This window comes from Caretta caretta, chromosome 11 (assembly GCF_965140235.1).
Source record: "Caretta caretta isolate rCarCar2 chromosome 11, rCarCar1.hap1, whole genome shotgun sequence".
NCBI classification, from domain to species: domain Eukaryota; kingdom Metazoa; phylum Chordata; order Testudines; family Cheloniidae; genus Caretta; species Caretta caretta.
This window is the reverse complement of record NC_134216.1, coordinates 33,346,022-33,359,393: the sequence shown is the minus strand read 5'-3', so window position 1 is coordinate 33,359,393 and position 13,372 is coordinate 33,346,022. Positions and strand designations below refer to the sequence as shown.

Here is a 13,372-nt window from a genome sequence, read left to right as displayed (position 1 = left end):
TTGAAAGTCAGTGGGATTCAGGCTCGTTAAACACTTTTGAAAATTGTACCCATACCCTTATAACATTAGATCTGGAGGATCCATAGAGAAGACAGGCTGTAGTCTCACCTATCCCAGATTACACATGAAGACCTAACCACCCGTGCAGTCCCTGGTTTCAGCCTCCCTGGCAACATGTCTCTCTGATGAGCCATGCTATTGTTGGCCTTTTTCCCTGTGTCCTCTATCCAACTCTGCCAGAACTGGGGTAGAAGTGAAGTCACAGCACAAGTGGGTTAAGGAGAGAGTTAGAAGTGTAGTGTCTTTGGGGATTTTTACAGGGAGCTCTTCCCGCACATAAGGGGCCTTTTCCTCTCTTCTGTTTCACTCTGAGCTGTGCAGTGGGTAGGCACAGAGCCCTCACTAAGAGAACTGTCAGTATCTATCTTATTTTATCATGTATATTTTTGCCCAGATGGGCTGTTGTGAAGAAATTTGTAGTGTCTAAAAATAAATCCTAGATCAGAATTCAGTGTTTGCAGTCTTATAATCTTGATTTATATTGTCATATTATGTTTTCTTTATAATCATAAGCATGGGAGAATCAGACTTCTAGGTCAATATTCTGAGTTTGATTGACACAGATGGAAAATGTGACAATACAGTCCCATTGTTTTAGATATGCCCTTTGATGTTTGTGAAAGCCAGCAGTAAAAGTCTGATATTTTTATTTTGTTTATTATTTTATATTTGCTTTGACTAACTGTCCATCTAACCCGCAGGTTAGTGAGGCTATGTGCAAGGAAAAATAACAGCAGATACTCAGTTAAGTGACAGAATGCCACATGCAAAAGATGAAAGTGGTAGATAGAATATGTTTAAAAGAATTGCTACATTCTATACAAGACAGAAAATGGTGTCACTTTATTTTTCTGACAAAGTAGAGAACAAAAAGTAATAGATGGATTAACAATGGCTCACATTTTTTGTTAGTTGTAAATCTTAGTATAGAGTTCCCAGAGAACAAAGCATGCCACTTGATAACTTTGATAATGGTATAAAACTGACACAGAGATACTGAAACAGAAAACCTTTGATAAGAATGGTGTTGGCCAGCGCAGACCATGACCACTGGAAAATTCCAAAGGAAACCTTCATGCACTCAGGGAGGGATGCATCTTTTTGGTGCAATAAGACGGTAGATTAAAGAGGAGATGGATAGCTCCAAATTTAGGTGTAGGACCTAATCCAAGGGCCAATTAAAATCAGTGGAAATATTGCATTGGCCATAGGATCAGGCCCCTAGCCAGCAAACCTTAGGTAATGATAGAATTTTAATACCTGCTCTGTGGATGCTAAAAGTATTTAGCTAGTTATACCCTTTGATTATGTAGCTATTTGTTGCAGTGTGATTATACTTGAGTGACTTCTACTAGTTCCTTATCTGTTGCATTCAGAATGCACTATTTCCACTGAGCATGGTGATTGGACTTACCTTAAAAATGTGTATTTTGATTTTTTTTTTTTTTGCTTTAATATCTTTTTCTGCAGCCAGAACCTGGGGCTTACTCCTCAAGTGCACCAGAGCAGTCCTTAGTGCACTAAAGCAATGGGAGCAAAATTTGCTTCCACTTTCCCCCTTAACCATGGGTGTAGTCAGAGGCCAATTCAGCAGGCAGCATACCTGAGCTAGCTTTAACCTAGCTATCCCACACAGGTGTCTGCATGGGCTAGCCATCCAGGGTCAGGGTTCCAGACAGGCTTGAGAAGTCTGCACTGAAATCCATGCTGCTGCAGACTCACTCCAATACCCAAGATAGCTAGATTAAAGCTAGCATAGGTGTGTCCACATGAGCTGCAGTCACACCCTGTGACTGCAGCATAGACACACCCCTTTACAGGTATCAAGGAGAAAGAATAGCAAGGTTTAGATAGCTGGGACGTGAGGACCTAAAGAGACGTCCGACTCAAAGATGACACCCGGGACAGACAGGATGGCAGTGTCACTCAGAGTGACCAAGAAAGGATGCAACCAAGAGGGATTGAGGCCAACCATTTAAAGCCCTGTTTTAGCCATGTTGAACTTGAGCTGATGGCTAGACACCCAGGAGGGTGATGTTAGAGAGGCAGGCCAAGATTTTAGTTTGGACAGAAGGAGACAGGTCTGGAGTGGCGCGAGAGAGAGAGAGATCTGTGAGTCCTTAGCATAGAGATGGTAGTTGAACTTGTGTTTGCAGATGGGATTACCCAGAAATGAGGTATAGAAGGAGAAGATAAGGGGACCAAGGACAGAGCCCTGTGAAATTCCCTCAGAAACCTGGTGTATGTGCGAGGGGGAAAGAAGGAAGATCCTCCAAAGGATGTGAAGTAGGAGCAATTACAAGGGTAGTAGGGGAATAAGAAGAGGACAGAGTGCCAGAAGACAAGGAAGGACAGGGACTTGCTTAAGGACTTGATCCTGGTCCACTGAAGTATCATTGACTTCCCTGGGAGCAGGATCAAGCTGCAAGTGTGCATTTTGGCTCCAATTCAGGAAAACACTTAAGTATGTTCTTAACTTTAAGCAAGTGCTTACGCCCCACTGAAGTCAATGAGACTTTAAAATGCATAACCTCTTAGTCTTTCCACAGGTGGTGTATTATCTATTGTTGACAAAGGATGAACTGAAATCCAAGAGTCAAGAAACTAACCATGATCTTTTTCATGAGATCATTTTTATATGAGTTGTGCAAGGGAAATGTTCCATTGTTGTATGGAAGGAGCGGGCACGGGGGGAGGAAACTAAAGAAGGAATTGAACTATTTTGAGGAAAATGGATGATTTTGGTTCCAAGAAACAAGAGTAGGTTAAGGAATGGAAGTCTATTGTGCTTATACAGTCAGAGCTAAGGATTTCTCATTGAACAAAGAGCTCATTATTTAATAAGATACAATAGCAGATGCAGCTGAACCCAAATCATCACTCAGTATATGTAGATGTACTCATCCATAACACCAACAATACCTGTGTGCACTGCTCTGGGCCACTTTATGTAATGACAAAACTTAACTCCACCTGTGAAAGATCAGTTTTCGGCACATCTGGAAATAGGATCAGCCAACCAGTGCTGCCAAGAAACAGGGCACTTCTGACTTCAGTTGGGAGCCTAGTTTCAGAATGTGAAGGACCCCTATGCTCAAAGGTTCATGTCTTTAGTCAAACATTTTGGTGGCACCTTTACAGACAGTAAAAAGAAAAGGAGTACTTGTGGCACCTTAGAGACTAACCAATTTATTTGAGCATAAGCTTTCGTGAGCCACTGTAGCTCACGAAAGCTTATGCTCAAATAAATTGGTTAGTCTCTAAGGTGCCACAAGTACTCCTTTTCTTTTTGCAAATACAGACTAACACGGCTGCTACTCTGAAACCTTTACAGACAATGCCTTACTCAGGCAAAACTTCAGTTGAAACCACTATAATTAAGCCTAATGGAGCTTTCCCTAAATTACATTAGCTTTGCAGGATCAGGCCCAGAAACTTGCAACTGTATTTTATTGTACCAAAAAACATAATTGAACTTGACAGATGATAATTCAGTTTCTAAGGAGGGCAAACACTACACTAGAATTTATCCAGAAGCTCCTTAAATAGTTTGGATAGATAGCATTAGTCTAAAATAAATGTAGTAGTCAAATAATTAAATGTACCTTTATATTTCTAGCTATTTATAATCCCCCTTTAGTTTAGCATGGCATATGTCAGTCATTTATTCATTTAATATTCCAAATCCGCTTCAGATCCAATGTAGGCTCAGACCTACCTCCCACATAGGTGTGTATATTGTTATCTAAAACATGTGTTTTATGTCACCAAATACAGGATGTATGTGCTTATAATATTGCATTCTTGCCATGAATATGGCCAGACATGTCAGTTCCCCTAATTTTAAAATAGCAGTTGTCATGTTGCATGGGAGAATCAAAACTAAAACAGCAAAGTATTACATGACCACAGATGCTTTTAAAGTAGCATTGAACTAGTGGATTTAAATTAAACATTTGCCAAGATTGCTCAAAAGGTAAAACCTGAGGGGCATGGGTGCATGAGGGAGAAGGAAGTTGTTGACAAATGAGGCATGTCAGTTTAAAATAGTTTATAAAAAAAGAAAAGTTCAGGAAAACAAACAAAAAATCCTTCCTCTGGAATATATTCACATATGGCTGACCAAATAATATATCATTATTCTTAGCTGAAAGCTGTTTATAACAGAGTAAGAAATTTATTTCTTTTTAAAAGCTGTTGATTTGAAAATTATTTTTATGAGTATTGTGATGACAGTGAAAGTTTGACAGACTATGTGTATCACATTTAGGGTAGGGGAATCCAATGGTGTTTTAAGTTTTCATGTTTCAGAGTAGCAGCCGTGTTAGTCTGTATTCGCAGAAAGAAAAGGAGTACTTGCGGCACCTTAGAGACTAACCAATTTATTTGAGCATAAGCTTTTCGTGAGCTCACTTCATCGGATGCATTCAGTGGAAAATACAGTGAGGAGATTTATATACACACAGAACATGAAAAAATGGGTGTTGTTATACACACTGTAAGGAGAGGTTTCAGAGTAGGAAATAGTTTTACTTTGTGTAATGACACATCCACTCCCAGTCTCTATTCAAGCCTAATATTAGAACAAAAAGACTTCAAAAACAGACTCCAACAAGAGACTGCTGAATTGGAATTAATTTGCAAACTGGATACAATTAACTTAGGCTTGAATAGAGACTGGGAGTGGATGTGTCATTACACAAAGTAAAACTATTTCCCCATGTTTATTTCCCCCACCCCCCCACTGCTCCTCAGACGTTCCTGTTAACTGCTGGAAATGGCCCAACTTGATTATCACTACAAAAGGCTTTCTCCCCTCCCACCCCCGCTCTTCTGCTGGTAATAGCTCATCTTAAGTGATCACTCTCCTTACAGTGTGTATGATAACACCCATTTTTTCATGTTGTGTGTGTATATAAATCTCCTCACTGTATTTTCCACTGAATGCATCTGATGAAGTGAGCTGTAGCTCACGAAAGCTTATGCTCAAATAAATTGGTTAGTCTCTAAGGTGCCACTAGTACTCCTTTTCTTTTTAAGTTTTCATGAAACTGCTAATTTTGTCTAAAGCTTTGGGTTTCTTCTAATCTTTTTGGAGGTTTGCAAAACAGTTTTTCCTTAAATGAAATAATTTATTTTCAAGGAAAATTATGTTAAAAATCATTCTAATTAAAGCTGAGGAAAAAACAACAAAACTGTCTTTCTAACTAAATGGAATCCTCTGCCATGCAAACAAAAATATTCTTGTGAAGCAATTCTTCTTCTGCTGCTAGACAAAGAGAATACAGTTTAAAAATGAGCTGTTCAAAACTCTCATTTCAGCATAGCCAAATGGCACTAGAAGTTCTCAAGGCTTAAGATCTGTTCAAAAAATATCACCTGGGTCTTCTAAATTTGGCATAGTACTCTTCCACCCTAGGTCATGTCACAAGCTCTGCTCTCATTTACACTGGTGCAAATCATGTGTAACTCCACTGACCTCCATGGAGCAATTTCAAATTAACTCCACTGAGAATGAGTGAGAGCAGATATATCTGTAGATAAAATAAGTCAACTTTTTAGTAAATGCATGCTAAAAAATTGGAAGGTCTATCTGTGTCACACTAGCACTAAAAAGACAACCTGCCGTATCTAATGGTTAACAGTATTAGCCATGCAATCCAAAGCAATCACTCCACACTCAAATGCTTAAATAAATTGGTTAGTCTCTAAGGTGCCACAAGTCCTCCTTTTCTTTTTGCGGATACAGACTAACACGGCTGCTACTCTGAAACACTACACTGGTAAATCAGCTCAGAAACTTTATATGGAAAAACATTAAAATATATGCTCAAAGATGGAAACTTTCCTTAAAATCAATCCATAGTCTGCACCTGTGCCTTCCATGGAACTCACACTGTCATCCATGGCATTTTTGTGCACAGAGGAACGGTAGACTGTGGCCCTAAGCCTAGTGTGCACCTACTGTTTATTTTGCATGCCCCAGATAAAAGGCAGTGATATTTTAGATTCCAAACTCTCTAACTCTCATTTATAACCAGTCTGCATAATGCCCATGTTTACAAAATGCACAGTTCTATATTCTAAGAACAATCTTTCAAAGACAGTGCTATAATTCACAGGAGTCAGGCATGCCAAATCACCTGTTGTAACATCAAATGTGTTTAATCCTGCTGATTTACAATAGCACTTTAGTAATGTAATGAATGATAGGTATTTCATACATAATATTTAAAGTAATCATAATACTGGTGGAAGTGCAAAGTATAAAAGGGATGTAAGGGAATCAAATTGTCCATCTTCATTGATTTTTTGAATGTTTTTAATGTTTAAAAAATCAGCATTAGAACAGCAGCTTTCTTCTGCAGAGTTTATCATGTTACCAATTTTCTCTTTTAACTGCCCTTTTCATTATCTCCAAGTAGTCCCATTGACTTCAATAAGCATTGGTTCAAGCCCTAAATGCAATGTAGTAACCACCAGATGAGATTAATATTAGCTACTAGTTCTAACAACTAGCTGTGAGTGTCATGCTACAATGACAGCACTGAGGTGAGACTGGACATTAAATGACGACAATTTTCTTAACACAAACCCAGCATGTAATCAGGGCACTAGGCAGATAATTCTTCCTGAATTATAACTAACCATTGATTAATGTGTGGTATTTGTATTCCAGTCATATAACAGCAGCAAATAGTTCAGAGCCTATGTTCCAGGCTCGCCAATCTCATTCTTATTGAGGCCTTATGTCCCCTTCATCGCTGAGCCCTTGTGCACAGTACACTATATGCTAGTTAACATGTACCGGCCTCAGAAAAGTACAGTTTCTAAAACAAATGTATATCGGGCCGAAGGGAACAACATTACAATAGTAGTAAGAGTAGCAGAATCAGGCTCTGATTATTTTTATTAAAAACAAATAGAACTGTTGAGAGGATATTTTCATTTTAATTGGAGAACACTATAGGGTGAAATTTTCAAAAACTCCTAAGTGACTTGTGCTCCTCCATTGATTTTCAACAGGACTTGTGCTCACTCTGAAGTCACTTAGGTGCTTTTGAAAATCCTACTTATAATTCTTTAGATTGGTAGTTATGGGTTTGGGGGGTGAGGGAGGTTGCCAGCAAGATGGACCATACCACCTATTACGAATTTATGCTTTCAAATTCTTGTTAACAGCTCAAGCCTATATTTTGTACTTGCTCTTTACAGAATTATGCCAAACTTATTCCTGGAGCTACTGTTGGACAACTTCAGAAAGATTCTGGAAATATTCTCCAATTGATCATTGATGCATATAAGGTATGTTTATAACATACTTCTCCTTTTGCATGTCTGCTATTCTCAGATATTAAATTGTGATTTGGTGAAAACAAATCCCGTTGTTTACAATAAGCACATCAGTTGTGCACAGATGCCCAGCATTACAGAAACTTTCCGTCGGTCCTGAAAAAAAGAACACACACGTTCAAATGTTTGAGCATATACATCACACTGTTTTGCAGTGATATTGGAAAACAATGCACTAAGAATGCTATTCTCTGCTTTAGCTATGTGATGGTGCCGCTGTGAGGTTGTTCTAATGTTTTTAAAGGAGGGAATATAGTCACGAAATAAAATTGAATGTGTTTAAGATTATGTGGGGAAATACAAATAGGGACATAAACCTGATGCTGCCTTTCTCATACTGAGAAAGAGGGGCGATCAGCGGGTTATCTCAACTACCTATACACAAATGCACGAAACCTGGGAAACAAGCAGGGAGAACTGGAAGTCCTGGCAAAGTCAAGGAATTATGATGTGATTGGAATAACAGAGACTTGGTGGGATAACTCACATGACTGGAGTACTGTCATGGATGGATATAAGCTGTTCAGGAAGGACAGGCAGGGCAGAAAAGGTGGGGGAGTTGCACTGTATGTAAGAGAGCAGTATGACTGCTCAGAGCTCAAGTATGAAACTGCAGAAAAACCTGAGAGTCTCTGGATTAAGTTTAGAAGTGTGAGCAACAAGGGTGATGTCGTGGTTGGAGTCTACTATAGACCACAGGACCAGGGGGATGAGGTGGACAAGGCTTTCTTCTGGCAACTCGCAGAAGTTACTAGATCGCACACCCTGGTTCTCATGGGAGACTTCAATCACCCTGATATCTGCTGGGAGAGCAATACAGCGGTGCACAGACAATCCAGGAAGTTTTTGGAAAACGTAGGGGACAATTTCCTGGTGCAAGTGCTGGAGGAACCAACTAGGGGCAGAGCTCTTCTTGACCTGCTGCTCACAAACCGGGAAGAATTAGTAGGGGAAGCAAAAGTGGATGGGAACCTGGGAGGCAGTGACCATGAGATGGTCAAGTTCAGGATCCTGACACAAGGAAGAAAGGAAAGCAGCAGAATACGGACCCTGGACTTCAGAAAAGCAGACTTTGACTCCCTCAGGGAGCTGATGGGCAAGATCCCCTGGGAGAATAACATGAGCGGAAAAGGAGTCCAGGAGAGCTGGCTGTATTTTAAAGAATCCTTATTGAGGGTACAGGGACAAACCATCCTGATCTGTAGAAAGAATAGTAAATATGGCAGGTGACCAGCTTTGCTTAACAGTGAAATCCTTGCTCATCTTAAATACGAAAAAGAAGCTTACAAGAAGTGGAAGATTGGACAAATGACCAGGGATGAGTATAAAAATATTGCTCGGGCATGCAGGAGTGAAATCAGGAAGGCCAAATCACACCTGGAGTTGCAGCTAGCAAGAGATGTTAAGAGTAACAGGAAGGGTTTCTTCAGGTATGTTAGCAACAAGAAGAAAGTCAAGGAAAGTGTGGGCCCCTTACTGAATGAGGGAGGCAACCTAGTGACAGAGGATGTGGAAAAAGCTAATGTACTCAATGCTTTTTTTGCCTCTGTCTTCACGAACAAGGTCAGCTCCCAGATTACTGCACTGGGCAGCACAGCATGAGGAGGAGGTGACCAGCCCTCTGTGGAGAAAGAAGTGGTTCGGGACTATTTAGAAAAGCTGGACGTGCACAAGTCCATGGGGCCGGATGCGTTGCATCCGAGAGTGCTAAAGGAATTGGCGGATGTGATTGCAGAGCCATTGGCCGTTATCTTTGAAATCTCATGGCGATCAGGGGAGGTTGTAGATGACTGGAAAAAGGCTAATGTAGTGCCCATCTTTAAAAAAGGGAAGAAGGAGGATCCTGGGAACTACAGGCCAGTCAGCCTCACCTCAGGCCCTGGAAAAATCATGGAGCAGGTCCTCAAGGAATCCATTCTGAAGCACTTAGAGGAGAGGAAAGTGATCAGGAACAGTCAGCATGGATTCACCAAGGGCAAGTCATGCCTGACTAATCTAATTGCCTTCTATGACGAGGTAACTGGCTCTGTGGATGAAGGGAAAGCAGTGGACGTGTTGTTCCTTGACTTTAGCAAAGCTTCTGAAACAGTCTCCCACAGTATTCTTGCCAGCAAGTTAAAGTAGTATGGGCTGGATGAATGGACTATAAGGTGGATAGAAAGCTGGCTAGATTGTCGGGCTTAATGGATAGTGATCAATGGCTCCAAGTCTAGTTGGCAGCTGGTATCAAGTGGAGTGCCCCAAGGGTCGGTCCTGGGGCCAGTTTTGTTCAATATCTTCATAAATGATCTGGAAGATGGTGTGGATTGCACCCTCAGCAAGTTTGCAGATGACACTAAACTGGGAGGAGAGGTAGATACACTGGAGGGTAGGGATAGTATACAGAGGGACCTAGACAAATTGGAGGATTGGGCCAACAGAAATCTGATGAAGTTCAACAAGGACAAGTGCAGAGTCCTGCACTTAGGACAGAAGAATCCAATGCACCGCTACAGACTAGGGACTGAATGGCTCAGCAGCACTTCTGCAGAAAAGTACGTAGGGGTTACAGTGGACGAGAAGCTGGATGTGAGTCAACAGTGTGCTCTTGTTGCCAAGAAGGCCAATGGCATTTTTGGATGTATAAGTAGGGGCATTGCCAGCAGATTGAGGGACATGATCGTTCCCTTCAATTCGACACTGGTGAGGCCTCATCTGGAGTACTGTGTCCAGTTTTGGGCCCCACACTACAAGAAGGATATGGAAAAACTGGAATCTCTCTGGGTACATTTATAGTAATATATTGAGGGTGTTAGTCCCTGTTTTGTTTTGTTTTTCTTTACTTCGCTTTTCTTTATTACAAGCATGTACTTTAACAATTACTACCTTTAAAAAAAACCCTTTTTGTAATTATCATTTCCTGTGCTTTTTTATTCTCGCATCCTTTATTTGTATCATATCTCTAATATGTTCTACAAAATTATTTTGATTTGCAGGACAAAGAAAAAAGTAGCACAAATTATGAAATCTTTTATAATTAATTGTAATAGCTTTTTATACTATGAGTTTCTAATAAACACCAACAGATTTCCTGTAATGTAAAAAAAAAAAATATGACAATGCATTTTAAAATCAATCAATCAAGGACTACTATTGTAACAGACCTGCAGTGAAATCCTGGCCCCATTGAGGTCAATGGTAAAACGTCCAGTGGAGCCAGGATTTCACCTCTGGAGTTTAATTTAGGACTAAGGGTAAATGCCTTCTGTTAGGATTAATTGAGGATGGAATTTTAGGACATAGATACTGTTACCCCACCTTTAATGGATGAAACGCCACTTTTACTTACTATCTGCAAGGGAAGTGAAGCTGGAAAATGGATCCTGGCCGCTCCCACGTTGCTCAGCACTCCACAAAGAGTGGGTAGTTTGAAAAGTACAGGGTTCCTCTGATCAGGGCAGAGAGTGAGTGGAGTGCCAATGAGAGCCTCCTATAGATACCTGTGGTGCCATATATTAATCAAGGCCTCCTGGCTGAGAGACTTTCAGAATTTATTCGTGCCCATTTTATTAATGTTAAAGGTTAATTATTCCATTAGTTTGAAACTCTTTTAAGCACAAAAAGCAAGTTAACACAAACACTAAGAAAATCCTCCTCCCCACCTCCTTGAGGGTAATATTTATTTTGCAGAATATTTTTAATAAAAATGAAGTGATGCCTCACTGAATGAAACACCATTTCCTTATATTTGGTGGGAGCCTAGAAAAGCTGAAATTGTGGTGGGAATAAAGGTGGACTTGTTGAAAATCACATGATTGGGACTTAGAAATTCTAGGTTCTAGTTCCAGCTCTGCCACACTCCTGTGTCACCTTGCAGTGTCTCTCTCTGCCTCAGTTTCCCCATCTGTAAAATAGAAATAATAATAATTACCTACCTCAGAAGGGTGGTGTTAGGTTCAATCTGTGAATGTTTCTAAAATGCTTTGTTCTTTATATGAAATGCACTATATAAACTCAAGTTATTAATATCACTCAGATATATTGGCCTCTAAAATCTTCAGTGGGAGTAAGCAAATTAGGAAACTATGAGCTGTCAAAATATTTGTTGTATAATGTTCTCATGTTCCCCCCCTCCTGCCGCTCCAGTGTGATTCATAGTCTCCAGTAAGCATGTCGCTACTTGCTTTGACAAAGGTTAAATTCTGTATTAGCTTTGTGTCTTCAAATATTCAAGTTGCATAATATCTGAAATCAAGCCTGTTGATCCCCAAGTTATTCCAGCATTCTTAAAAATACAAAGAATTCTGTTCTCTCCAGCACCCACGTCTCTTTTGGCTTACAGGGTAAGAAAGATTGAAGGAATAATATTTTAAAAAGACCAGGGACCAGTTTTGATCGAGGGAGCTGCTGGCAAAGGCTCAAGTTTGTAACACTGCTGATGTCTGTTTCATTCAGGAATTCTTTTGAGTTAAAAGTGCTTCTGCAGGAACGTTTTAATGCTCACTGTACTTGGGAGCCAGATTCTGATCCCAGTTATGCCCATGTAACCCACTAGATGTGAGTCTTCTCTTAAAGTCATGGAGGTGAATACAGGGTGGAGTTTGACCCTATATTTCCATTCATTTTCAGCTGAAGGTGATACATATTTTTAATTTAAAAAAACATTTCACAAATAGAAAATGGAGACATGGTGATAAAGATCCATCCCATCCATCTGACCAAAAGGATAATGGGCTAATGCACAGCAGCATTTAATTTGTACTTACAATTACAATTTCACTTTTAAATAGTTTTGCCGTGCTGCACCTCAGTTTCAGCCCGGGACCTCCAATCTAGCTGATGGAGTGAGTAGTTGAAAATAAGCCTATTGTGTGGTACATCTTATAAAGTCTGCATTGCCAACTCTCCTTATTTTAGCATCATTCTTATGGTAGCTGAGGCTTTTGTTAGAGCCCCGGCTGCTGGAATCTGTTACTGTCTGAGAATCTTTGGTTGGGGGGGGGGGGCAGGTTGTTTGTTTTTAAGGAATTTTCTTGCCTTCATGGCTGCAGAGTAAAGCTTCACCATGTGACCCTAAACATCCCCACACCAGATGGCAAGTCAAAAGAACACAAAATTTATTATTTTTAATCTCATGATTTTCCGGGGCTGGACTCATAATTTTTGAATGCTTGGAGTTGGCAATAATATAACTTGCACTAAGGGTTACCGTAAGTCCCTGTCCCCTCCCTATATGTGCACACAAGACCTTGCTGGCAGCAGAAACTATATAGTTCCACTGCCTGGAGAGGGAAGAATTTGGGGATGCCACACACGGATTGCACAGAACCTGCCAGCTGAATTAGAGCCCTCTAAGGAGGTTCGTTTGTGCTTCCAAACAGAGAAGGCTGGGGAACAGCAGAGCGAGAGGATGTGCCAATCTTCCTGCTTCAGAGGGAGATGCAGGCAGCACAGAGGCTACTTCAGCCTTGGGCTGGAGTAGCAGCAAGGAGGGAGAGATTGCATCCCATGCAGTTCCCCAACTTGATCCTCACTGCACAGCCTTGTTGCTCAAGCTGTGTGCTGTAGAGTGGATTTGGAGCTAAAGGAATATATTAAACATCTTGCTTAACAAATGTGCTGCTATCCTTTATCTTATTAAAATAATACCTCAGTGAGGTTTTTCAGATGGAAAGATATAATTAAAATGAGGTAGATAAACAGACAATGTAGAGAATCCAAAGCTTATACAAATGAGACAGTTATGCAAATTTATACATATTCCACTTGAAGTTTCAGCTAATGCCCATTGCACCTAGTCCTGCAAACCTGTACTCAAGTGAGTGGTCCCATTCATTAGGATGACTCACCTGACAGTCTCCAGGGAATTTAAGAAAAAGTGGACATTTTCAAAAGCATCTAAGGAACTTAGGAACACAAATCCCATTGGAAGTCAGTGGGGCTTGTGCTCCTAAATCCCTTAAGCGCTTTTGAAAATTTC

The 13,372-nt window shown here is 40.4% G+C and overlaps 1 protein-coding gene across 2 annotated transcripts in view; it reads left to right on the top strand.

Moving 5' to 3' along the window:
- The window catches only part of ITGB6 (integrin subunit beta 6), a 48,695-nt gene that overhangs the window by 11,688 nt on the left and 23,635 nt on the right, over positions 1-13,372 (top strand). For both annotated transcript variants that reach the window (XM_075117876.1, XM_048870115.2), the window contains exon 9: positions 7,276-7,365. In XM_075117876.1, the coding sequence (XP_074973977.1) occupies positions 7,276-7,365 (90 nt within the window). The remainder of the gene's footprint in view (positions 1-7,275; positions 7,366-13,372) is intronic.